This window comes from Erythrolamprus reginae, chromosome 2, assembly GCF_031021105.1.
Source record: "Erythrolamprus reginae isolate rEryReg1 chromosome 2, rEryReg1.hap1, whole genome shotgun sequence".
Lineage (NCBI taxonomy): Eukaryota > Metazoa > Chordata > Lepidosauria > Squamata > Dipsadidae > Erythrolamprus > Erythrolamprus reginae.
Genome location: NC_091951.1, coordinates 34,646,467 through 34,674,435, shown reverse-complemented (window position 1 = coordinate 34,674,435; position 27,969 = coordinate 34,646,467). Strand labels below are relative to the sequence as shown.

Here is a 27,969-nt window from a genome sequence, read left to right as displayed (position 1 = left end):
CAAGTGCACTGCAAGAATTACCTGCAAAATCTGAACTCTGAGTGACTCCCAACCAACAATTAAAATAGCATAATTATACAATTAATAATTCATTATTTATTAGAACCACCAATAGTAAAAGCTGATCCCAAAAAAAGCTTTAATAAGCAGTTCATGACAAAAACTCTCATCAATCGCACACTATACCATCCCGGTCTTGTGCTTTTGGAAAGCTAGGAGAGTGGGGGCCTGTCAAACTTCAAGTGAAGGGTTGAACGGGGGCTGCCATGAAAAAGACACATTTCCTAGATCCCATAAGATTACAATGTTTAAGGGAAAGCACTATGAGTATGCCGATCCTCTCTAATCTGGTAGGATGAGTAAAAGTGTCCTTAGATAGGGGGCCTTTCATCAGATAATCTAGCCCTGTTCCATACGGGACAGTGATGGCCAACATATGGCATGGTGCGACAGGTGGCATGCAGAGCCATATCTTCTGGCACGCGGGCCATTGCCCGGGCTCAGCTCCAACATGCATATGTGTGCTGGTCAGCTGATTTTGGGCTTACACAGAGATTCTGGGAGGGCACAACACTCACAACACACACCAACTGAAATTAATTTTGGAAGGAGGAGAAGAATCACAGAAGATAAGTTCTTCCCAGTCCTGATTCCCTCAGGCAGCCCAGAAGGCCAGTTTCTACACTGCCAGATCTAAAACCCATGTTTTCTATATGTTCCTGAGCCAGATTGCTCTTTCCCCTATCCCAAACTAGCTTATTCATTTCTGTGCTATCCAGAGTTGATATTCAGCTGGTTCGGAATGGTTCACTCCAGCTGGTAGCAGAAATTGTGGGTGAGTCCACCCCAGCTCTATGCTGTTCTATTTGTGAATGTTTTTGAGACAGGGAACATACACAGAAGGCTTGCGTCTGAATAAAGTGCATGTACTGGAGGCTGTTCACAAGTGTGGAGGTGGTATGTGCAAGCAAAGTGGGTGTGCACACACACACTCACATTTGTGAACCAGTAGGGAAGATAACTAAAAACCATCCCTGGTACTATCCAACTGCTCAATGCTATTTGTGATGAGGATTGTGATAAGTGATGATTCTCCAAGCTTATGTCCCAAACATAGATTCAGGAATGAAGGTTGATGAGTTTTATGGTCAAGTTTGGTTTGAAATTGAATACGTAAGCAGGATTGAGCATTGTTATTGGAGTCTGGAATGTCAAAACAGGAAAGAACAAGAGGGGAATTGTAGTTATAGGACTAAAGGAGATATGGATTTGTAGAACAATTGCTTGATTGGTAATGTCTCCAACCCAGAGTCTAAACAAAACAGAATTAAATAGAGTGATTTCAGATCAGTAAAGAAATGAGACAAGTCTGTATACTCCCTTTTATTTATTAATCTTGTATGCTGAATAGATATTGGAGAAACATATATTAGAAGACAAGTAACATGGTTTTTAATTGATAGAAAAAACATCAATAACCTTCACTATGTTTTTCATTGATAGTAAGATTAATCACATGGGAGAAAGGCAGAGTTCTTAAAATAAATAACAAATAATTTACAATGTCTCATTTTAATCTAGGAGTAATTTGGATTTTTAAAAATGGCCAAAATCAGGAGCTCTCATTGTTTTTCATCATTAGATGCTCCTTCATGTTCATATGAGGTTTCAGAATAATGATGTAACATTTGGGGACAAAGATGCAGCCCAGTAAGCCTAGGCTCGAGGACAGGATGGAGAAGATCTGCACAGCCACCATGTATTTCCCTTTGGTGCTCAGGTAGGTGGGGACAAAAGAGATCCAAACACTACAAAAAACCAACATGCTGAAGGTGATCAGCTTAGCTTCATTGAAAGTCGCTGGCAGCTTGCGGGCCAGAAAAGCTACCAGGAAGCAGACAACAGCTAAAAAACCCATATAGCCAAGGGCAGAGTAGAACATTGTAACCGAGCCTTCATTACATTGTAACAAGATCTGTCCTGGTTGAGAATGCATGTCAACATCTGGGAATGGGGGAGAGATTCCCAGCCATATGAAACAGATGCCCACCTGAACCCCAGAGCAGGACAACATGATGGAGTTGGCCAGAGATTTCCACAGCCATTTCCTTATCTTGCTGCCTGGTTTTGTGGCCAGAAATGCCACCACCACCATGATAGTCTTAGCCAGCAAGGATGACACAGCAACTGAGAAAACAATACTGAAGGCAGTTTGTCGAAGAAGGCAGGTGCCTTTGTTGGGTTGACCAATGAATAGAAGGGAAGTCAAGAAGGAAAGCAGGAGAAAGATCAGCAGAATGTAGGTGAGATCCCGGTTGTTGGCTTTGACTATCGGAGTTTCTCGGTATTTAATAAAAATTCCTAGAACTAAAGTAGTGGTTAGAGACAGAAAAAGGGCAGAGATAGCCAGGACAAGACCTATGTTTTCTCCATAGGACAGAAATGTTATAACTTTGGGGACACAGTGATCTCGCTTTTTGTTGGAGTAGTGGTCATCTGGACATTTTTCACAATGGGCTACATCTAGAAAACACAAAGTATTTTTAACAAGTGATTCAGTGACATTCAACACATCATAACCAACTTTACACAAAAAAAACAAAAGATATTAAAATAATGAAATCAAGGGGGAAATGGTCTGTGCTGGATAGTAACAACTGAATAACTCAAAAAGAATTCACTAAGCATGAATAAAGTAGAAAATTATAGTTATGAAAACATTCCTCTACCTGTGAGTAGAATATAAACACACACATAACACACATACCCCAATTTATTCTATTAGTTTGGTTTTTAAAAAAAAATATTTTTATTGATTTTTTACAATATAAATAGACGCGCAACATAAAACAAGTGTGATGTGAATTGTGCCCACCACTAGACAAACATTCATACCCCACCACCAAATCGGGGGTGTTTCTTGTATAAACCATTTTAACCCAAGAGCAAAGTATCTATTTACATATTGTAAAGTGATTCCAATTTGTTTCTTGTGGCTTGGTCTCAGATTCTATATTCTTTTTTTTCTTTTTTTTTCAGATTCTATATTCTTTATATTCTATTAGTTTGTGTGGTTGTGTTTCACATTAAACTATAAAGATTCTTGCTAGCATCTGTATTTATATTAGTTTTAATTAATTTCACAACTTTCTGGCTAAAAACCATGTTCCAAAGGTCTAAATATATCCCTTTGTGGCATGTGTTCTGTATCTCAACCAAAAGCCAAATACCAATAGCACACCATCACAATAAAGGGACAAAAGCTACAATATTATACATCTCCACCTCATACCAATTCAGTGAAGCAGTGAATGTGATGTCCAGGTGCCTGGAAGCTGTAAGGGTCTGGATGGGAGCCAACAGGCTCAAGCTCAACTGAAACAAGACCGAGTGGCCATGGGCATTTTCTCTTGAGGACCACTCTATTTGTCCATCCATTGTTCGGGGGGTGGGGTGGAAATTGACCCCCTCAGACAAAGTCCACAACTTGGGTGTCCTCCTGGATCCACAGCTGAGTCTTGATTATCATCTCTCAGCAGGAGGACCTTTGCCCAGGTTCGTCTGTTATACCCGTTGTGGCCCTATTTGGACCAGGAGGCTTTACGCAAAGTCATGCAGGCCCTCATCACCTCCTGTCTAAACTATTGCAATGTGCTTTACATGGGGTTACCCTTGAAGAGTGTTCAGAGACCGCAGATAGTACAGAATCCAACTGCACGAGCTGTCATGTTTGTACCTCGGTACACCTAAATAACACCTATGCTCTGCGAGCTGCACTGGCTACTGTTTAGTCTCTGGTCACAATTCAAGGTGTCGGTTATTACCTATAAAGTCCTACGTGGCTTAGGGCCAAACTATCTATAAAACTGTCTCCTGCCACATACTTCTCAGAGACTAGTAAGGTCCCACAGGGTTGACCTTCTTCAGGTCCCATCAACTAAGCAATGTAGATTGGCAGAGCTGCAGGGGAAGGCCTTCTTTGTGGCTGCCACAGTTCTATGGAACCATCTCTCCCCCGATGTCCATACTGCTCCCATCCTATTAGCCTTCCAAAAGGTTGTGAAGACCTAGCTTTGCCAAAAGGCCTGGGGACCATGAACATTTATATCTGTCATGGCTGAATTGTATTGAATTGTATGCATGTGTGTTCATTGGATTGTTTGAGTTGTGCATTTTATAACTGGGGTTTATTGTTTTAATATTTATCTTTGACTTCTTTATTGTTGTAATTTGCATTTTATATTGCTGTAAACTGCCCTAAATCCTTCAGGATTGGGCGGCATAGAGGTTGAAATAAATAAATAAATAAATAAATAAATAAATAAATAAATAAATAAATAAATAAATAAATAAATATATAAGGAAGGAAGGAAGGAAGGAAGGAAGTACGTACGTACGTACGTACGTACGTACATGTAATGGACCAATTTACATACCTTGGCATCACCCTCTCACATGCAGTGACAATTGACCTTGAAGTCAACTGCAGAATCGCCAAGCAAGCTCCACATTTGGCAGACTAATGACCAATGTGTGTAACTGACATGGAATACGCCTTGCTGCAAAGCTCAAAGTCTACCAACTAATAGTGCTAATTACCTTGTTGTATGCCAGTGAGACTTGGACTTTATAGAGGAGACATGCTAGGCAATGGAACCATTTCCACATGACCTGCCTCAATAGAATTCTGATGATCTGGTGGCAGGATAAGGTGCCTGACACTGAGATTCTCTCCAGAGCAAGCCTGCCATCAATTCCTATCCTGCTGATGAAAACCCAGACACACTGGGCAAACCATGTTCCTAGGATCCCAGGCCATTGAATCCCTAAACAGCTCCTCTATGGTGAGCTGTCTAAAAGAAAGCAATCTCATGGGGGGGCAAAGGAAACATTATAAAGACATTAAAAGCCTCCTTCATGTCCTATGACATTGACAGTACCTCCTGGGAAACCCTGGCACAAGATCGGCCAACATGGCTCATGCTGATCCACCAAGGCTGCCAGACATCTGAGGGCAGAAGAACATTCAGAGCAGTTGAGAAGCAAGCACTCTGCAAATACAGGGCTGCAAATGCAAATGCTGAGACAATGGTGCCCATACATGTCTGCCCAACATGTGGCAAAACATGTTGGGCATAGACCTTCCCAGACACCTGCAGACACATTGTGTAAAGCCCACAACACATTAAATGTCAAGTTCCTCCTTGAACACAATGAACGAACATTAATATTGTCCTTAGAATAAAAGACTTGTGTTCCTTTTCTCTTTTTGCATTACCTACCTTCCTGCACAGAGATGGTTCCTTCCATACATGGAGAACAGTCATAGCAGCAAACTGGTTCTCCCTCTCTCAAGAGCTTGGTATATCCTGGGAGGCAACTTTCAGTACACCTAGAAAAGGGGGCCTTCTAAAGAGAAAAAAAAATAAGAGAAATGTATGAATGAGGGGATTACTTCTAAAAATGGAATTGAGCAGCAAAGTGGGTTCATGTGGAATGCAGGGAAATCAATGTCGCTGTGTCATTTGGCCACACACTCTCCCCAAATCTGCCTCTTTATGGATTTTATTATTTTACTATTCCTATGTATCCATGCAATTTTGTAGTTTTCAGCCTTTTCACTCTAATGGAATTACCTGCACTGGTAAAAGGGCAGTTGAAGGAGACACTACTATTTCTCTTGGACCTCAAAAGATCTATTGCTTATAGTGTTTGCTGTCATCTGTGCTGTTTAGCAAATTACTCAGGGGCAGAGGTCTTTTTTCCTTGTTTTCTTTCCACAAAACTAAATTGTGTCATATACTCCATTGCATCTTATACTCTGCAAAATATGGTATTTGCCAGAACTGGGACTCTCTGAGCTTCCTGCTTGTTGCAAGGACCATTTTGTGTGAAGTCCAGCTGCTTCTGTATTGTGTGTGAGACAGTTGCTTAGGACAACCTTTTTTGAGCCGCGGCACATTATTCACATTTCAAAAATCCTTTCTCTCTCTTGCTGTCTTTCTCTCGCCCCCCTCTCTCTACCTCTCTCTTTCTCTCTCTTGCTATCTCTCTTTTTCTCTCTCTCTCTCTCTTGCTTTCTCTCTTCCTCTCCCCCCTCTCTCCCCCTCTCTCTCCTTCTCTTACTATCTCTTTCTCTCTCTTTCTGTCTCCCCTCTCTCCCTCTCTCTTTCTCTCTCTCTCTCTCTTGCTATCTCTTTCTCTCTCTTTCTCTCCCCCCTCTCCCCCTCTCTCTTTCTCTCTCTCCCTCTCTTGCTATCTCTATCTCTTCCCCACCTCTCTCTCTCTTTCTCTCTCTCCCTCTCTTTCTCTCTCTTTCTCTCCCCCCTCTCCCTCTCTCTTTCTCTCTCTCCCTCTCTTGCTATCTCTTTCTCTCCCCCCTCTCTCCCTCTCTCTTTCTCTCTCTCCCTCTGTTGCTATCCCCCCTCTCTCTTTCTCTCTGTCCCTCTCTTGCTACCCACCCTCTCTCCCTCTCTTGCTATCTCTTTCTCTCCCCCCTCTCTCCCTCTCTTTTTCTCTCAGCAGCGGCATCAGGTTGATCAGCTGTGAGGCGGAGCTCCGGAACAGAGGCACCGACGGCGTCTAGACATGTTGCTAGACGCCATACATGCTGGCGTTGCGCTGGGCATGGACATGGGGCTGGGGCCTCCGTCCCAGCCCAGCCAGCAGGCAAGTGCCAGCCATGCAATTCCAGCATGTCCGCCTCACAGCTGACCACCCTGGCGCCGCCCCATGGCTACTGCCCGCTGCCACTGCCACCGCACAGCTACAGCAACATGTCCAGCCGCCGCCGGTCGGTGCCTCCGTTCCGGAGCTCCGCCTCACAGCTTACCATCCTGGCGCCACCCCACAGCTACTGCCTGCTGCTGCTGCCGCCGCCATCACTCTCCCGCTGCGTGCCGCCCTCCCGCTGCCACTGCCCTCCCACCAGGCCCCAAAGCTCACCTGCTGCCGTCACCAGGAAAGCTCCAGCCGGGCGGGGCGCTGCAGATGCCGGAAAACTTGGAAGGCACAAATAATTAAGCTCAGGTTCCGGTCTCAAAACTTTTTGATCTTCGCAAAAAGTTGCAAGACCAGAAGCTGAGCTTTTTTCTTCGCGGCACACCTGACCATGTCTCGCGGCACATCAGTGTGCCGCGGCACACCGGTTGGGAAACACTGGCTTAGGAGTCAGTTGTGTAGTTTTTGTGATTTTTTGTGTGTCGGCCGGCCAGGAAGGATGTCTCCGTGATGCCAAAGCTCTGCCCCTGGAATTCCCTATTGGAATTCCCCACCTCCGTTTGAGCTTCCTGACCGTCCGACAGCTCCACAGCTCTTCTGGGAAGGTGACAGCTGGGCGGCGGCGCTTCTCGGCATTCTCCCAAGCCCGAACGCTGAACCCGAACTTTTGCCGAACTTCCAGGTTTGGCGTTTGGGATAACACCGAGAAGCCCCCACGGCTGTTTCGGAAGGTGACAGCCAGGTGGCAGCACCTAGCAGAGCACCCGTTTTTGCGATCCTTGGAGGTTTGGTTTCCCATGGAGGGGAGCCTCAGGGGAATCCCAGGATTTGCAAAAACAGGCATTTCGCTTGCAATGGAAGTCCAGAGGTTGGGCATCTGGGCGGTGGTGGCAGCGGGTTCGTAACGCGGAAAAAGTTTGTAAGAAGAGGCAAAAAAATTCCGAACCCCGGGTTCATATCTAAAAAATTTCATATGATGAGTGGTTCGTATCACGAGGTACTACTGTACTTGTAACTTCATCCCATTCCTCACTCTTGTGTCCAGGGCAGCCCATTATAAAAGAAAATGTCTCACACCTTCTTTTAGAATGGGCTTCTTTGCACACAGTGCCAAGGAACACAACGGAGCTACAAGTGTTAGGTAGGATGCACATCTGGCAGCCCAACACATTCCACCTGCCAGAAATGAGTCTCTTTGAGACTCTTCACATGACAGCTGCTGCCTCATGGAGCAGGACTCTGCAAGACTTGTGCTGTTGCATGGATGAAAGGCAGGAGGACCCTGGCTGTGCTGGTATGATGAAGCTCACAGCAGTTATGCAGTTTGTGCATGCAACAGCATATGCAGAGTCCTGCTCCATGAAGCAGCGGCTGTGGACCAGCTGATCAGCTGGCACCAAGAACAGGGAGGCAGGCTTACCGGGTAGGCTGATCAGGCTCAGTGCTTAAGGCAAGCAAGTGGTTGGAAAAGAGTGGCAGGAAAAGCATGGCGAATGACCTGCCGCCCCTTTGGCCCCTCTAAGCACCTTCCTGCCACCACCCTTGCCTCTTACCGCCCCCTATTTGTTCCCACCCCCCCACCCCCAGAGGTCAGTCCTGCCCACTTTGGGAACCACTTGTATAAGACTAGTTGTATTAAATCAAATTTAAAATTAATGGAATTAAATATTTGTACCAACAGAGGGGGGGAAATAAAACATAACAAAAATGAAAATAGGTCAATTGTTGGAATTATATATAATTTGAATAATTATTATTTCCTTGTATAAGATAAGATGTGTATAATTGATAAATTTGATGTAATACAAAAAGAATTCTGATGATTATTGATATTATTGGAGTAATATAAGAAGTTGAAATGAATATAAATTAGATAATTAAAATGTTGATTTTTATGGGGCATTTAGAAATGGTAAAAATAGGGGGAGAGAAAAATGAATGACGAGTAAAGAGATTAAGGAAGGGGAGGAAGCAATATGGCTTAAAATTAAGAGTCAGGAGAGATAATAGCTATCTTTGGAAATCAAGCTATAGCGGTTAATTTGCATTAAAAATTGGAAGAAACAATTCGGATATCCCAGTTGATGCAATTAGAAATAGCATTAAATAAATAACATATACCCAAATAATGATTTAATAATATACATATAAGTAGTGTTGGGTGAACCTAACTTGCATAGTTCGGGTCCGTGCAGAACTTTGCGGTGGTCGGCATACCGAACCAGAACCCGAACTTTTAAAAAAGTCTGTGTTCAGGTTCAGCGTTCAATCAAACACCGCAGTGGGCGGGAGGTGGAGGTGGGGAGGGCTCTGACTCAGTGAAGCTGGCTGAGGAACTCTGGGAGTTGAAGTCCACAAAGTCTTGGTTGGCTGGCAACAAGGGGGAAGAGCTGCGCCGCCTCCAAGCCCAAAATACATGCCCTGGTGCACACAGCAGCTCCCCGCCTTGGGCTTTGTTTCCCACCCACCCCCTGGCAAGAAGGGGGTCTGCCCAGGGTTGATGGGATTTCCCCACCTCGGGTATGGCCCTGCAAGCAAAAGGAGGCGGGGAATCCCATTTCCTTGCCATGACATACAAGGCAGGGGAGCTGCTGTATGCACTGAGGTGGGTATTTTGGGCTTGGAGGTGGCGCGGCTTTCCGCCATATTGCACCCATTGCCCAGGGCAGCCTTAGCTCACCCTGGCACTCTTTGGAAAGGGGAGGGGGCAGGTTCTGTGTTCACATAGGCCCTGCCCTCCCATCTTCCACCAAAGCTGCTCGCGACCACCTGTCTCCTTTTATTTCTTACAGAAAAGGTTCAGCCACCATGGTCATCCGCCACCATGGTGGGGTGTTGCTTGAGCTGCTCAAGCGCCGACTCCATCTTCTGCTTTTTCACGGGGGAAACTGACATCATCGCACACGCGGTGGTGAAAGAAATTAAAGGAGGCGCAGCTGCGGTGTCCGAGCTTTTTCTGTAAGAAATAAAAGGAGACAGACAGCTGCGGGCTGCTTTGGTGGAAGATGGGAGGGAGGGACCAGAAGTGTTGGGGTTAGGGTTTGGGTTCAGCGAACTTACCCAAACTCCACCGCCAAGTTCAGCCAAACCCGCTGAACCCGAACTTCGATGGGTTCGCCCAACACTACATATAAGGTTAAGAAACAAGAAGTGTAAAAATAAAGCAGATAAATCCAGAGAAACATGGAAATATGTTATCAATCTGTTATATATAATATGTAATAGAATAGAATCAATTCAATCAGGGAAGGGTTTAGAAGGAGGAAGAGAAAGAAGAAGGGAAGATGAGAAAGGGGAAGAAAAGAGGTGGAGAGAGAGGGAGAGAGAGGAGTGAAGGGGATAGGGAAATAGAAAGGTGGAAATAAGGTGTAAGAAGGTACCGCAGATAGGAGAATTGAAGAGAAAGAGGGGAGTGAAGATAGAAATCAATTGATTAATAACAGTAAGATTGGAGGTTAAAACAGGCTATTGACTTTATGAGAAAAGTGTATTTTATTGGTGTATTTTTGAGGTATATGTGTTGTCGTAAATGAGATAAATGTGGAGGAAAAAATTTAAAAAATTAAAAAGAGGCAGATTTGATTACCTCGTTAAAAGATGTTGGCCATACAATGGCACTCTCATGGACAAAGATCTTGATATCTGAAGAGACATCTTTTCCAATATTCCCGATTATCACCCCAGCAGCAGACTTGTTGGGAAATACTGCCCAGTCCATGATATCAAAGTCAGCAAGAGGAAGTCCATATTCATCCAAATAGATGTCACTTACAGAAACATTGTAAATCTGGAAGTTTCTTAGAAAAGGATGGAGCTAAAAAGGCATGGAGAATCATACTTGCAATGTATACGTTCTCATTTCAACCCTAAGTCAAAATGGGTACTTCATCCCAGTGCTCCTGTCTGCAAATGTGGCAGGAAGATTATTTTTCTCTCTCTAATTCCTCTGTCCCTTTCCTTCCCATTTCCAGTGTCTCTCCCACTCCCTTTCCACTCTTTGTTCTCTGTTTGTCTCTCTCTCTCACCCCCCCCCCCACACACACACTCAAATACATACACCTTTTTACTTCATTAATTTGCTTTATAAAATTTGCATTCTCAGATTCCAAATGTGTTGGTTCCAGCAATCTCATCATATTGCTATAGTAGTTTTCCCACCCCATATTGCTGTTACAAAATAATGTCTAATTTTGCTTGACAGAACATATTGGCTGCATCTTGGCTTTGGGTCACCAGCCTGGAGCTAAATTGTTCAGTCTCCTTTGGCCAGTATCCTAAGGCACCCCTGCTGCTTACCCTTTGCTGCAGAGTTGTTGTCCACCACCCTCTATCCAGCTCACCTACTGGAAGGAAACTTGTGTAGTGTATGGGGAAAAAAGTAAAAATAGGAGGCACATGCAATGCATGTTAAAATAAAAAAGGATAGGGTTTCTAACAGTCTCTTTGTGAGAGGCAATATCACAAATGTATCCCAGCGACCGGTCATGTTCCATAGGGTCGGCCTTCTCCAGGTCTCATTGGCCAGGCAATGTCAGACCCATGTTGAATGTTGGAATAGAGCATCGTGGTTATTGTGGCATCCTAATGCTTATTTATTCAGCAACTAACTGATAACCCATAGTTGCAAGGGTATTTATTTATCCCAATCCTGTATTAAACAGGAATCTCAAATTGACCAGGGTAAATCAATTGATGCAATTTACAAAGACTTTCGCAAAGCCTTTGATTCAGTAGTTCACAACAAACTTCTTATGAAACAAAAATCTTACGGCATCTCAGGACCACTGCAAGATTGGATATCAGTGTTCCTGTCAAACAGACAACAGGTGGTCAAAATAGGTAATGCCATATCTAATCCCACTCCAATTAATGGTGGTGTTTCCCAAGGCAGTGTCCTAGGACCCACTCTCTTTATACTCTACATAAACGATCTCTGTGACAATATTACAAGTACAGTAGTACCTCGTGATATGAACCCCTCGTCATACGAACTTTCCAAGATACGAACCTGGGTTTCAGAAATTTTTTGCCTCTTCTTACAAACTTTTTCCATCTTACGAACCGGCCGCCCAAATGCCGAACCCGGAAGTTTAGCAAAAGTATGGGTTCGGGTGGCCGCCAAGAAGCCCCGCCGCCCGGCTGTCGCCTTTTGAAACAGCCGGGAGGCTTCTTGGCATTCTCCCAAACGTTGAACCCGGACTTTCTGTAAAAGTTCGGGTTCAGCATTCGGGTTCAGGAGGATGCCAAGAAGCCCCGCCGCCCGGCTGTCAGCTTTGCAAACAAGCCACGGAGCTGTCGGCCAGTCAGGAGGCTCAAACGGAGGTTGGGAATCCCAATAGGGAATTCCATGGGTGGAGCTTTGACGTCACGAAGACGTCCTTCCCGGCCGGCTGAATTGTCAAAGCTCCGCCCATGGAATTCCCTATTGGGATTCCCCACCTCCATTTGAGCCTCCCAACTGGCCGACAGCTCCACGGCTCTTTTGCAAAGCTGACAGCCGGCCGGCGGGGCTTCTCGGCGTCCTCCTGAACCCGAACGCCGAGCCCGAACTTTGCCGAACTTCCAGGTTCAGTATTCGGGAGAACGCCGAGAAGCCCCCCGGCTGTTTCAAAAGGCGACAGCTGGGCAGCGCCCAGCGAAGCGCCATTTTTTTGGGGGGGGGGTTGCTTGCACGTATTAATTGAGTTTACATTGTTTCCTATGGGAAACATTGTTTTGTCTTACGAACTTTTTGCCTTACGAACCTCCTCCCGGAACCAATTAAGTTCGTAACACAAGGTATTATTTTAATTTCGTTCTCTTTGCTAATGATGTTAAACTGTTTAATACCTCCGATAATACTTCTACCCTTCAAAAGGACCTTGACCATGTAGCTGAATGGTCTAACAACTGGCAACTCCAAATCTCATCCAACACATTGGTAAAAAGAATCCGAATACTAAATACACACTTGGACAAATTTAACTCACAGAGGATCCTCACTCAGTCAAAGACCTTGGAGTACTCATTTCCAATTACCTAAGTGCCAGAGACACTGTAACAGTATTGCCAATAAAGCAATTCTAATTCTATGCAGCTTCTTCTCTACAAACACCGATCTACTAACCAGAGCAGACAAAACATTTGTCAGACCAATTCCTGAATAAGGCTCACCTGTATGGAATCCACAATGCATAACAGACCTTAGTACTTCACAAGAACAGTCTTCCATTCCTCCTCACACAAAAGCTTATACCTTATTCCTCAGATTTCAATTACTATGTTTACAAAATTTACAGCTACGCCGCCTCCGAACTGATTTAACTGTTGTTCATAAAATCATACATCATAATGTACTTCCTGTTAGCGAACACTTCACCTTTAACAACAACAATACAAGAGCATGCAATAGATAGAAACATAGAAACATAGAAGTCTGACGGCAGAAAAAGACCTCATGGTCCATCTAGTCTGCCCTTATACTATTTTCTGTATTTTATCTTAGGATGGATATATGTTTATCCAAGGCATGTTTAAATTCAGTTACTGCGGATTTATCTACCACGTCTGCTGGAAGTTTGTTCCACGGATCTACTATTCTTTCAGTAAAATAATATTTTCTCATGTTGCTTTTGATTCCCCCCCCCAACTAACTTCAGATTGTGTCCCCTTGTTCTTGTGTTCACTTTCCTATTAAAAACACTTTCCTCCTGGACCTTATTTAACCCTTTAACATATTTAAATGTTTCGATCATGTCCCCCCTTTTCCTTCTATCCTCCAGACTATACAGATTGAGTTCATTAAGTCTTTCCTGATACATTTTATGCTTAAGACCTTCCACCATTCTTGAAGCCCGTCTTTGGACCCGTTCAATTTTGTCAATATCTTTTTGTAGGTGAGGTTTCCAGAACTGAACACAGATACAAACTAAATGTAAATCACTCCAAACTAGACTGCAGAAAATACAATTTCAGCAATAGAGTGATAAACGCCTGGAATTCACTACCGGTCTCTGTTGTTTCCTCCCCCAATCCCAAAATCTTCAACCTTACATTATCTAAAATAGACCTCTCCCCTTTTCTAAGAGGTCTGTAAGGGGCATGCATAAGTGGATCTTTGTACCTACCGTCCCTGTCCTACTGTCTTTTTATCTTTTCTATCTCTACTTTATACTTACATTATGTTAAAACATACTACAATACTATATTTGTATAACAAAATAAATAATAAATACATAAATAAAATGAATTATATATATAGTGTAAAATAATTGCCCCGTCCAACATCACAGGAAAATTTCTACAGGGAATAGCCTTTGAGGCTATGGCTTGCCCTATTTGCTTGAAACTGAGGCCCTAGGGCAGTGATGGTGAATCTTTTTGGTGTTGAGTGCCCAAAGGGCTCATGTGCACACCCCCAAAATGCAATGCAAGCACTCAGTTGCATGCGCCCCTGTTTATGCACCCCAACCCACACACATGCGCCCCCACTCATATGCATACATTCCCATGCATATGGCCTCCACACCCCATTTTGGCTTCCAGGTTGGTGCATGATGCCTTCCAAGTTCAAAACAGGGCATGGGGAGCACATCCGAACCCCCCAAAATGCAATGCTAGCCACCTCTGCACATTCATCTCACCCCAACATGCATACACACAAGAGTCCCTTGCATACACCCCATGCCCCACAAATGCCCAGGCAAGACCCGAAGAACAGCTGGCCGGTGGGAGATGTGCATGCATGCATGATGGAGCTGGGCTGGAGCAATTGCTGGCGCACCTGCATTGAAGGCTCCACATGCCACTTGTGGTATGTGTGCCATAGGTTTGCTATCAAGTTCCTAGGGGGTTTCTTGTTTGTTTGTTTGTTTGTTTGTTTGTTTGTTTCTTTCTTTCTTTCTTTCTTTCTTTCTTTCTTTCTTTCTTTCTTTCTTTCTTTCTTTCTTTCTTTGTAGAACCAATTCCCTATTACCAGAGGGAGCTCCCTTCTGGCCCCTTGTGTGAAGCCGTTACCATGGCAACTCTACTGTGCTGTACACAGAAGCCATTTTAAGGCTCAATAGGCTGTATTTTAATAGAACTTGATTCCAAAATGCACACTATCACTGTGAAAAATACTGTGATTTGACACTATAGATATAATGTCAGGCCCAAAGTATTATGTGAACTTTTAGGTTTTAGCCTGACAATAGTTAGCAGTGATAGGAAAACAGGAGGAGTGTGAGAGAGAGAGAGAGAGAGAGATTGATACCAACACGCATTCCTTTACGCAGAGTCCAAGGTCAACTGAATAAATGAAGAAGCCTGTAATCCCTGCACCGGATTGGTCCACATGATTGCATCTGTGAGTGTGGGGATGTGAAATAAACTTTAACCTGGATGTGAACTGAGGGGAAATACAGTCTTGGAATTTGCTGTCAGCTAACCAAATAGCATTTGAGAAATAAATCACATTCCACTCCTGTGCTTTCACACAAGGTTTGATTTATTAACATGGCCATTTTGGATTCAATGCACAATCATTTCAACACTGAATTTCCCCTCACTTCCCATCCAAGTTAAAGTTCATTTCACCACAGATGCAATCATGTGGACCAATCCGGTGCAGGGATTATTGGCTTCTTCATTTATTCAGTTTATTTATTCTTTTATTTTATTTATTTATTTTGTCCAATACACAATACATATTGAAGAGAACAGACATGTAGTAATATATAATAAAGAAAAGGATAGAAGAAAAGATGTAAAAATAGAGGAGAAGATATATGAAAGGGAGAAAAGATATATGAGATAAAGGAGAGACAATTGGACAGGGGACAAAAGGCACAATAGAGAGGTCAATCGTGGATAGTCTAAGGGAGAAATGTTGGGGTTTAGGTGCTGACACTACTGAGTCAAGTAGTGAGTTCCACGCTTTGACAACTCGATTGCTAAAGTCATGTTTTTTAGAATCAAGTTTGGAGCAGTTAATATTAAGTTTGAATCTGTTGCATGCTCTTATGTTGTTGCGGTTGAAGCTGAAGTAGTCATTGACAGGCAGGACTTTGCAACATATGATCTTGTGGGCAATACTTAGATTGTGTTTTAGGCGTCATAGTTCTAAGCTTTCTAGACCCAGGATCGTTAGTCTATTTTCGTAGGGTATTCTGTTTCGAGTGGAGGAGTGAAGGGCTCTTCTGGTAAAGTATATTTGGACATTTTCGAAGGTGTTGATGTCTGAGATGCGGTATGGGTTCGAGACAGATGAGCTGTATTCAAGGATGGGTCTGGCAAAACTTTTGTAGGCTTTGATGAGTAGTGTGAGATTGCTGGAGCAGAAGCTACGTAGAATCAGGTTAACAACTCTAGAAGCCTTTTTGGTGATATTGTTGCAATGGGCACTTAGGTCATTTGATATTAGTATTCCAAGGTCTTTTACTGAGTGGGGTTTGGCTGTGAGATTTTGTTTATTCAGTTTATATATGAGGTTTGGGTTCTTTTTTGCAGATGTGGAGGGTAGAGCATTTGTTGGTTGATATTTGAAGTTGCCAGGTGCTAGACCAATCTGAGCCAAAGTCGAGGTCTTTTTGGAGAGTAGATGTGTTTTATTTATTTATTTATCAGATTTGTATGCCGCCCCTCTCCGCAGACTCGGGGCGGCTCGCAGCAATAATAATACAATGTAAACAAATCTAATATTTAAGTTAATTTTTAAAAAACCCAATTTAGAAACCAATCATACATACTAGCATACCATACACAAATTTTATAAGCCTAGGCGGAGGGAAAATGTCAGTTCTCCCATGCCTGACGACAGTGGTGTTGAAAATTTTTACATCGTTGGCGAAAAGAACACAGTTGCTTGTGATATGATCGCAGAGGTCGTTGTTGTAGAGAATGAAGAGAGTAGGACCTAATATGCTGCCCTGGGCAACGCCACTTTTGACAGGGACGGGGGTGGAAATGGCGCTTCCAATTTTGACAACTTCTTGCCTGTTTGACAGGAATGCAGTCATCCAGCTGTGGAGGAATCCTGAGATGCCATAGGATTTGAGTTTTAGGAGTAGTAGAGACCTCGGACTCTGTGTAAAGGAATGTGTGTTGGTATCAATCTCCCTCTCTCACTCACTCCTTCTGTTTCCCTATCGCTGCTAACTATTGTCAGGCCAAAACCTCTAACTTCACACAATACTTTGGGCCTGACATATAATTCATTCCTTTTCATTTCAGCAGCCCAGATGTTCCAGAGTTATTCTGGAACACACACATACACACAGAGAAACACATACACACAGACACACCAAGGGGTGTTAGGGATGTGTTACCCTCATAGTATTTAGTAAGTCATCTGTGTACCAAATTTGGTTTAAATTGCTCCAGGCATTCCAGAGTTATGCTGGAACATACACACACACACACAAAGAGAGAGAGAGAGAGAGAGAGAGTGCTAGGGGCACTAGGGATGTCTTACTCGACATTATTTTTCCCAGATAGTAAGTCATCTGTGTACTAAGTTTGGTTGAAATTGCTTGAAGCATTCCAGAGTTATGTTGGAACATATAAACATACTGTACATCCTTTTTAGATAGATGACAGAGAGAGAGAGGGGGAGAGGTAGGTAGGTGGTAGGTAGGTAGGTAGGTAGGTAGGTAGGTAGATAGATAGATAGATAGATAGATAGATAGATAGATAGATAGATAGATAGATAGATAGATGAAAGAACCTTCCAGTCTCTTGAGAAATCATATCCTATTCTCGTAAGCTGTTCTGATCTGAATCAGCAAATCAGGTTTAATCAAAAAAAATCAGCAATATAGTCTCCAGAATATTCAATAACACAATCTCTCTGTTTCTCTCTCTCTAAACCTCCTCATATAATGGATCTTTCAATTTATATTGTTTTATATGATTCCTAGCATGATTTGTTTCATTGTCTTGAGCAGTGAGACCGATCCCCGTCCATTGGAAATGCAGAAGCAGCTTGATAATTGCCAATTATTAGTAACCTTATTAGTAACCTTGACTATCACTAAGTGTTGCATCTTTTTATTCTTGATGAATGTATTTTATTCTCCTTATGTCCACTGAAAGCATATATATCAAAGACAAATTTCTTGTATGTCCAAACACACTCAGCCAATAAAGCAGTCTGTCTGTCTGTCTCTCCCTCCCCACCTCTCAAATATTAGAAACAGGCAATTATTATTGGGCTATCTCCATGATCTCTGCTTATCTTTGACATAACATTTAAGAATTGAAAGGGAATCTGGATTTGAATGGCTACTGAAGTTGATGGAGTTGGCAGAGTGTTGGGCTGCCATTTCTCAAAAATGGTGTAGAGTCTGCTTGGGCAGGAGATTGGACTAGATGACCTACCAGGTACCTTCTAACTTTGTTAATCTGTCTATAGCTAAACTGACCATTCTGATCAAGGAAAAGAATATAAGTACGTCTGTTGATACATGGAAACTGCTTCTGGACTTTATGCTTGAGGTGGTGCTTTGATTTTGGGTTTTACTGATTAGATTGATTTGTTGTTATAGAAATGGCTAGTCTATATTATTATAGAAAAGTAACTGCAACAGATGGAGTCAGAAGTCAACATTTTTTTAAAATAAATTGTCTCTCCCACCCCCTCCACTTTGCTTTCTCCTCCCCCTATTTGCTTTCGTATTTTGGTATTTTATTCTATAATCTAATAAAATATTTAAGGACTAATGAATTAAAAGGGAACCATTAGCAAAATTTTGAAGAAGCATTACATGCCAGGGCTGTACTATCGGGAATGTCTGATGGTCCCCCACATGCCTTTTAATCATTTGGGAGGAAAGAGCAGCATCGAGGACCGAGGCCACAAGCTGGATTATTGTGGAAATACTGGAGCCATCCTCGGACAGGATTCTTTCAACTAGATCTTGGGTTGGGGTTTCCCAGCTCTCTTTTTCCAGGCACGTTTTCCAAACTTTCTTAGACCATAAGGGGCTTGAAGAAGAACACTGAAATGCTCTCTCCCCAAATTTCCCTGTGGTAGAATAATGTGAATAAAAATCATAATATTGCGTTCTTTTCGTTGATTGAGTTGAGAAGGATAACAAAAGATGGTTATGCTGGAGATTAACAATCTGGTAAAACAATCTCACACTGATATCTGACAAAGTCGTAGCAATCCATACTTTTTCCCCAAACAGGACTTGTTGCTTGTCAATGCCTTGTATTAGCATTGCTACTGTAAATGTAGTTTGAGAATCCAACTGACAAATGATACTTTTTGCTTTAGGATCACTAAAATATTTAAGGAAGTGCTTAAATATCCTTGCCTTAAGAATAATGGGTAAGCTGTTTGAGAAGGCAACACAGATGCCTTTCCTTGTGGCTTCTGGTACAAAGGATTTTCTGAACCTGTTCCCTGTTTCATTGTCTGGAGCAGTGAGACCGATCCACGTCCAACGAAAATGCAGAAGCAGCTTAATAATTGCCAAGTAAGGAGGTTCTTGCTTTGGAATCACCCGGTAGAAAAAAGGGAAATGATGTTTTGGCTCTGGAATGTGGCTGATGACTCCATAATTGATCTAAGATAGACGAGAAAAAATATTTGATTGCTTTGTTTTTAAGGACAAAAATAAGTGGTTATCTCTAAGGCAGGGGTGAAATTCAGCAAGTTCTGACAGGTTCTGGAGAACCGGTTAGCAGAAATTTTGAGTACAGTGAACCCTCGATCATCGCGAGGGTTCCGTTCCAGGACCCCACGCGATGATCGATTTTTAGCGAAGTAGCGGTGCGGAAGTAAAAACACCATCTGCGCGTGCGCAGATGGTGTTTTTGCTTCCACTGCCGCCCGCCCTTCGCCCGCCCACCCCGTTGCTCGCGCCTGGGGTGCGCGCGCGCTTGGGGACTCCCTAGCTCCGCTTCCCAGCTGGGGAGCGGAGCTGGGATGTCCCCAAGCGCGCGCGCTTTCCCCAGCAACGCGCGCGCGGTGGGGACTCCCTAGATCCGCTTCCCAGCTGGGGTGCGGAGCTGGGATGTCCCCAAGCGCGCGCGCTTTCCCCAGCAACGCGCGCGCGGTGGGGACTCCCTAGATCCGCTTCCCAGCTGGGGAGCGGAGCTGGGATGTCCCCAAGCGCGCGCGCTTTCCCCAGCAACGCGCGCGCGGTGGGGACTCCCTAGATCCGCTTCCCAGCTGGGGAGCAGAGCTGGGATGTCCCCAAGCGCGCAGGCACCGCCCGCCCGCCCACGCTGTTGCTGGGGCCGCTTCCCAGCTGGGGAGCGGAGCTGGGGTGTCCCAGGGAAGCCTCTGGGGGAAGGGGGAAGACCCAGGGAAGCCTCTGCCCGGCGGGGAAACTCCACCATCTACGCATGCGTGGAAGGGCACGCATGCGCAGATGGTGGAGTTTACTTCCAGGTTGAAAACTCGCGAAATAGCCCTTTCGCGATACTTGAGGACGCGAAACTCGAGGGTTCACTGTAGTTCAGAAACCAACAAATACTCTGGTTGGTCCCAGAGAGGGGTGGGAATGGAGATTTGGAATATCTTTCCCCTGGAGTGGGGAGGGAATGGCAATTTTGCGGTATCCTTCCCCTGCCATGCCCACCAAGTCATGGCCACAGAACCAATAACAAATGGCTGTATTACAATGTTTCTCTTTTTAATAATAATATTAATACTACTACTACTACTACTACTACTACTATTACTAATAATAATAATAATAATAATAATAATAATAATAACAATAACAACAACAACAACAACAACAACAACAGCAACAGAGTTGGAAGCAGGGGTGGGCTACTGCCCGGATGGGGGAAAATGCAGTGGGGTAGCGAAAATGGAGCTCCACCCCAGAGTACCCAATTTGCAGTGAAAGTTGTTGAAAGAAAATGCATAAGTTATGCAGTGTGGTAATAAATTTTTTGGTAGCCCTTCACTGGTTGGAAGGACCTTGGACATCCTCTAGTCCAATCCCCTGCTTAGGCAGGAAACCATATACTACTTCAGACAGATGGTTATCCAACATCTGCTTCAAAACTTCTAGTCTTGGGGCATTCACAGCTTCTGGAGGTAAGCTGTTCCACTGATCAATCATTCTAACTGTCAGGAAATTCCTCCTTAGTTCTATTACCTCTCTCCTTGTTTAGTTTCCACCCATTGCTTCATGTTCTACCCTCAGGTGCTTTGGAGAATAGGTTGATTCCTCCTTTTTTGTGGCAACCCCTGAGATACTGGAAGACTGCTACCCCTTTCCCCCTTGTCCTTCTTTTCATTAAACTAGCCATGCCCAGTTCCTGCAACTGTTCTTCATATGTTTTAGCCTCCAGTCCCCTAATCATCTTTGTTGCTCTTCTCTGCACTTATTCTAGAGTCTCAATATCCTTTTTGCAGCGTGACGACCAAAACTGAATGCAGTATTCCAAGTGTGGCCTTACCAAGGCCTTATAATGTTTTTGCTGTACTTTTCTTATTGTAAAGACTCGTGAATGACTATTTCTTAAAAAAAAGAAATAAATTTGATCTGATTTGATCATGGATTGGAGAAAATGGAATGTCATGTGAACACAGCAGAAAAAAATGTGGATATGTTTAAATGCAAGTAAGGAAAATATCCTCTTAAAGTAAAAATTCCCTAGATTATTTCCATTACAGTCCTTTGGATTTTCTTTGGATTTGGTTGGAATAAGGGTGAAAAGGTTATTTTGTCACCCAAGACATATAACTGCAATGACTAGAAGACAGGGAGAATGGGCAGAAGGGTTAGGGTTGGTGAAATGGATGCAAATTTCATGCAAAGTTTAATATAATATAACAGAGTTGGATGGGACCTTGAAGGTCTTACACCCTAATTAACATAGCTGAAATGTAATTAAAGAGTTCTGAATCAGACTATTCAAGCGCAGCCAAAATATTTTTTTGTCTTCCACAACCATAGTTTGGGACATACTTGTGGAATTTTGTAGGTGCCCAGCATAGTTGAAATGTAATTAAAGAGTTCCGAATCAGTCTCTTCAAGCACAGCCAAAATATATTTTCGTCTTCCACAGCTGTAGTTTGGGACATTCTCTTGCCCTGTAGACAGCAAGTCCAAAATGACTTCAGATGTCATCCTGGCACTAAAAAAGTTCTCATAGATACTGTAGCCCAGGGTGATGTTGGGTAAGAGTTTTGGGTTCTGGTTGATCTCATGAGTGGCAAAGAAGAAGGGCAGGACATGCCAGAGGCTCATGCTCTTTATACTGCAAAATAAGAGACTGCAGTTGGTTTTCATCTCAATGTGGGGTTTTCATCTTTAATTCATAAAATCACATCCTATTTCCTGGAGCTGTTCCTTTAAAGACATTCATAACTAATCAGTTGGATCACTGTCTTAAGAGGCTAACCTGGAAATTTAACAACCAAACTATCTGCAATTATTAATGAAATGCATCTCTCATATACAGTGGTACCTCTACTTAAGAACTTAATTCGTTCCATGACCAGGTTCTTAAGTAGAAAAGCTTGTAAGTAGAAGCAATTTTTCCGATAGAAATCAATGTAAAAGCAAATAATGTATGCAAAACCGTTAGGAAAGAAATAAAAGCATGGAATTTGGGTGGGAGGAGGAGGAGGAGGAGAAGGAATAAGAGGAAGACAGTTGCTGCTGAAAGAAGAAGGTGAGGTGAGGGGAATCAAAAAAATCCAAAACTTTAAGGCTTTAAAAAAAAGAGGGCCTCTGAGGCAGCGAGGAGGATCTCGCACCTCCCATATACACGGCACAAGGCTGCCCCCGATACACTGCGCCAGAGAGAAAAACCCAGGAGGAATGGCAGAAAACTGGCCGGGCATTTGTGCCACTCTCAAATTTCCTGGGAAATTTTTCCGGGCTTGGGTTCTTAAGTAATAAATGGTTCTTAAGAAGAGGCAAAAAAATCTTGAAAACATGGTTCTTATCTAGAAAAGTTCTTAAGTAGAGGCATTCTTAGGTAGAGGTACCACTGTATCTGTAATGCTTTAGTCCCCTGTGACATATGGCAACAGGTTTGGATTCTGGTTGACCTCATGAAGGGAGAAAGCAAGAGGGGATCAGACCAAAAGCTCACGCCCTGTATTATAATGCAGGAAATATTCTCAGAAATTCTTTATTCAATTTTTTTTGAAGTCAGATGATTGTATTAATCATTTATAGGACATTGCCAAGAAATTGACTTCTTTGGGTGTTGCTATTAGAAGGACAGTCCTATTGACTACAGAGGACTATCTTTCCAACACTTTCCTTACGGGCTCAAAAATCATCCCAATTGGAAGCTCTAGATCCTTGATGGTGAACTTATGGCGCGCATGCCACAGGTGGCACACTGAGTCCTCTTTGCAGGCACATCAGCCATTGGCCAGCTCAGCTCCACAGAACATTAGCCATACCTCCCCACCAGCCAACTGACTTTCAGGTCAGATATGTGCATGCTTTCTCCTCACTTTCTGTGGCCTGTGCTTCCCATATTCTACCCCAGCGCTTTTCCCCTCTCGCAGCTCCATTTGGGTATAGGAGGTTTTCCTCCCCTCCCATCACTGTTTTGGGATGTGAGGCTAAAAGAAGGGGGTTGTGTGTGCATGTGCAGGGGCAGGAACTGCAGGAGGGCCATTGCATTATACAACGTTTTAGCATTCATATCAGCTAACCATCCCTATTAAAAGAAACACAGTGGAAAAGATACAATTCATCACTACCTTTGAATATAGATCAGGATTTACCTTACAAACGTGTGTTTTGGAGGCTTAAAGAACTTGTATGGTTGTAAGAAAGTGCTAGATGTAGATATAATTCCAGTAATCAGGAAATCTCCTGGCTTGTAGTAATGAAATTTATGTTTTGCATCTTTCTGCACATTTAATGGACATTTGGTCAACATACTGCATGGAAAATGGAACACCAAAAGAAGCAGCTGCAGTATTTCAGATATCATAATGAAGATCTTCGTTAGTTCTGTGAGACAGACAACACTATCTTTAGCTTCAGGGGAATCTAAGGGGAAGCACAATTCTTTTGCCCAAGGGCACAGATACACTGATTTGCTTTAGCAAGATAAAATCTGCCCCATTAAAAGAACAGCATTAAAATTCAGACCTGTACAGTATGCCTACAGGAGTCTCGTCATGTGTTCTTCATAATCTTTGAGGTCCTTGTGGATTAGATTTTCAGATATTTATAAGAATTATAAAATGTTTGTGAAATCTGTTGACGAGGGTTACTAAGTATCCCTACCTTGGTTTCAAAATAACTGTGGGTGAGAGAAGTCCCCTAGGCTTTAGTGGACGATGAAGTCATCATTGTGATTTTGATAATTATATAGGGATTTGGGAATCACAGTTTACTTTCTATATGACTTCATTTACTAGTTTGCCTGAGGAGGAAAACTTTGCCTGACTTATGGGTGTAGTTCCAATGTAACCCGGGTTGGGCAACAAGTGGAATAGCATGGAATGCGAGATTCGGCTTCTGCGCATGTCCAGCAGCCAAATCTTGCTACACCAGCCAGCAGCAACAGCGCCCCACACTAGGTGGGCCCAGAGAGTGGGCACTTGTCTGGCAGATGTATGGCACCTCTGCTGTTGCTGCTGCTGCTGCGGCTGGTCAACGGCTATGGGTCTAGGTCCTGCAAGGCATGGCATTTGTCAGTCCCAGCCGGGAGCCACCAGTGGGAGGAAATCCTCCAGGTAGGAGAGCAGCTCATTGGGGAGACTCTGGTAAGTGGGCAACACTGGCAATGGGGGAGCAACTTCATCTCCCCAATGAGTTGCTCTCCTTCCTGGAGGATTTCTTCCCCCTGCTGGCTCCCAGCTGGGATTGACTGCCGGCAGTGGTGCCAGCAGTGGCAGGAGTGGCAAAGGCGTCCCAGTCAGTCCTGCCCAGGAGCCACCAGCTCATTGAGGAGACGACATCACTCCCACATTGCCCATATGGCCCACTTGCTAGAGTCTTCCCGACGAGCTGCTCTCCTTCCTGGAGGATTTCTTCCCCCTGGTGGCTCCTAGCTGGAACTGCTTCGGGCATGATTCTGCACTTGTGCAGGAAGCTGAAGTGTGGGCACGCATGTGTGCATGTTCCCCTTCCTCCCAAGCATTTCAGTAGTGCCGTGAATGGTTTCCCTTTACTGTTATTCAAGAAACCTACTGTGCAATGAATACTCTGGTGGAAGCAGACTATCTGGTCCTGTTATGTTTGGGTTTCATGTTGAGCCATAGCACAGAGAAGGTACTGATTGTGCTGGTGAATTAACTCTGGTGAACCCTGGACCTTTGATCAGATATCATCTTGCCCATGCTGGATCTCTCAGCTGCTTTCCATATTCAGTCACAATATACCTCTAGGCCAGGGTTGTCAAACTCAATTTCATTGAGCACCACATCAGCCTTATGTTTGACCTCAGAGGGCCAGGTAGGCATGGGTGAGGTGGGCATAGCCAGCTCAGCATCACTCCTTAAAACCCACCTCTGCCGTCAGGCATGGGGGAATTGAGACATCTCCCACGGGGCCTATACAGTTTATGCATGGTATGTTTGCGTGTACGTTTGCTTTTAATAAGGGGTTAGTGTTTTAAATTATTAGATTTGTGGACATTGTTTGACATAGTTTTTATTATTGTTGTGAGCTGCCCCGAGTCTGCAGAGAGGGGCGGCATACAAATCTAATTAATAATAATAATAATAATAATAATAATAATTATTATTATTATTATTATTATTATTATTATTATTATTATTATTATTATTATTATTATTATTATTATTATTATGGATGCCTGTGATAGCACAAATTGTCAGCAAAAATGAGCCCCGTTTTTGGCTGCCACCACCTCCTGCAACCCTCTACCACTGAAAATGTAGCTTAGGAGGGCTGTGCTGAATGGGCTTCAAAGAAACCCACATGAATAATACATTAAAACAGTCCATGCAAGGGAGAAAAGTGCTTGAGTTACTCTGGAAAGTTTCTCTCACTTCAGATAAGACTGAAAAAGATGCATTATCCAGACCTGAGCAAAGGTAGAAGTAAAATAAAGTAGATGATGACCAGCAGCAAAATGGATGGGCTTAATTACAGTTTCAATGTATGATATCTTTGAAATACATGAATGTCGAGGTGCAGAGAGATCATTTTGAAGGTTTAGCTATGATGTCCCAAAGGTGTTTTTTTTAAGAGGCAACTTTACTGTCTGGTTTTTCTTTGAAAACATTTTGCTTCTCATCCAAGAAGCTTCTTCAGCTCTCATTCAAGCCTCCTGAAAAGGCACTTTTGGGACGATCATGACCTGGAGGACTGAGAATCTCCATAGGCATCTAGCTAGGATTCCATTAAATGTTGATACCCATCAATCCATGTTAAATTAATCCATTCCCACTTATTTTCTATACCAGTGTTGGCAAACATTTTTAGCACCGAGTGCCAAAACAGGAGTGCATTCACTTGTGCATGTGCGAGTGCCAGAGACTGTAAGAAACCCCCTCCCAGTACACATGCAGATCCCAGGAATATGCTATTTTGGTTTCCGGTCCATGCATACTCACAGGTCACCTGGTCTTCCAGTTCCTGGCATGCATGCATGCAGGAAAATAAAAGCTGGCCAGTGGCACATGCACATACCCAGTAATGGGCAGCCAAACTTTTTACTGCCACACTGTTGGTGTGGCTTGATGGTCATGTGACTGGGTATGAGTGGCTTGTCGGCCACGTGACCAGGTGGGAATTGCTTGAATGATCTGTGATGAACTGTTAAATCCTCAACTTACAACCTTACCAGTGTCGCTCGCTGGGGTGACAATTTTCTTCACATTTCCCGTGCTCTCCTTCCTGGGTGGCCCCTCCACTTCAGCTGGGTAGCTAGGCGAATGAGTGCTGCCAGAAGCATAAATGCTGCAAGCACCACTTCCAGCCATGCCTTCTGCATGCACCTCAAGCGGAAGGTAGCTGTGGTTGGAGGGAGGGGAGCCGGGCAGGAGAACAGGAAGCTCATCTGAGGCCAGGAAGGAGGAAAGAGGAAAAAAGCAAGGAGCGCAGACACAGCAGCAGCAACAGGGGAAAAAAGGAGAGTCAAGCCGAGACAAGTAATCCAGGAAGTGACCACCACCAATTAGCTGGAGCTGTGCATGCATCTTCATTTCCGCTGGTGGAACTGTGTTCCACCCCGTCCTGCCTGCTGCCCACCCCTGCCTATACCACAAACCAGAAGATAATCTTCGTGGTGTGCACATGTGCTCCAGGTGGCTGCTCTTCCAGTTTCTGGTGCTCCCATGTCCATGAAGATTAGATGGCCAGTGCACCAGAACCTGGAAGACCAGTGGGCGACAGTTATGAACCCAGATGGATGGCTTCATATGCCACTTCTAGCACACATGCCATAGGTTCACCATTATAGCTCTATACTGACCCAGAGAGGAAAATATTCAGAAAAGTTTTCATTTTACATTTAAAAAAGCAACAGTTGATGTTAGTAGTGCAGCACTGTGGTAGTGCAGTGGTTAGAATGCAGTATTGCAGGCCAACTCTGCTGACTGCCAGCAGTTTAATCCTGACTGGCTCAAAGTTGACTCAGTCTTCCATCCTTCCAAAGTTGGGAAAATGGGGACCCAGATTGTTTGAGTCAATATGCTGACTCTGTAAACTGCTTAGAGAGGACAATAAAGCACTATGAAGCAATCAGGGGTAGGTTCTAATGTACCTTGCTGCCAGTTCACTTCCTCCCATGCCATGTGGTGCACCTTGTGCATGCACAGTGCCAGAAAAATCCAGAAAAATAAATAAATAAATTTACAAGCTGGAAACAAGATGAGGACCACATGCACAGTGCTGGAAACACAGCTTCTGCACATGCTCAGAAGAAGAAAAAAAATTAAAGCTGGCGGTTCAGGAAGATTACGTGCAGTTGAACAAAAACATAACAATTTTGGTCTCTCTGTATCCAACTCCTATAATGTTCTTGCGGATTTAAATAGTAAGGGTGTTGTAGATATTAGCAAGGCCCCTCAGGCGGAGAATGAGGGGATGTTCAAAGCAGAAGTTGTTGTAAATGAGGAACATAGTGTCACCAAACCAAGTCCAGTTAGTAGAAATAAAGAGAGGACACATGTTCTTGTGGGTGACTCGATTGTCAGAGGTGTTGATTTGGGACAGAGGAAGGATGTGGTGAAGGTGATGAGGTGTCTTCCAGGAGCCACTGCCCACAGGGACAGCAGGCGGATTACAAACATTGTCAGGGCTGTGAGTAAAGGTAATAAAGTTGATGTGGTGGTGCATCTTGGCACAAACGATCTGTCCCAGAGAAATG

General features: G+C 43.7%; 1 protein-coding gene across 1 annotated transcript; it reads right to left on the bottom strand.

Annotated features, from left to right (window-relative positions):
• Positions 1-1,612: 1,612 nt before the first annotated feature.
• Positions 1,613-26,581, bottom strand: LOC139159315 (vomeronasal type-2 receptor 26-like). Its single transcript, XM_070736638.1, has 7 exons — positions 26,443-26,581; positions 23,402-23,672; positions 21,618-21,909; positions 18,822-19,250; positions 10,307-10,534; positions 5,283-5,409; positions 1,613-2,523 (listed from the first exon to the last, which is right to left on the bottom strand). The coding sequence occupies exons 1-7, from the start codon at positions 26,579-26,581 to the stop codon at positions 1,613-1,615; spliced, it is 2,397 nt and encodes a 798-aa protein (XP_070592739.1).
• Between the last annotated feature and the right edge of the window lie 1,388 nt (positions 26,582-27,969).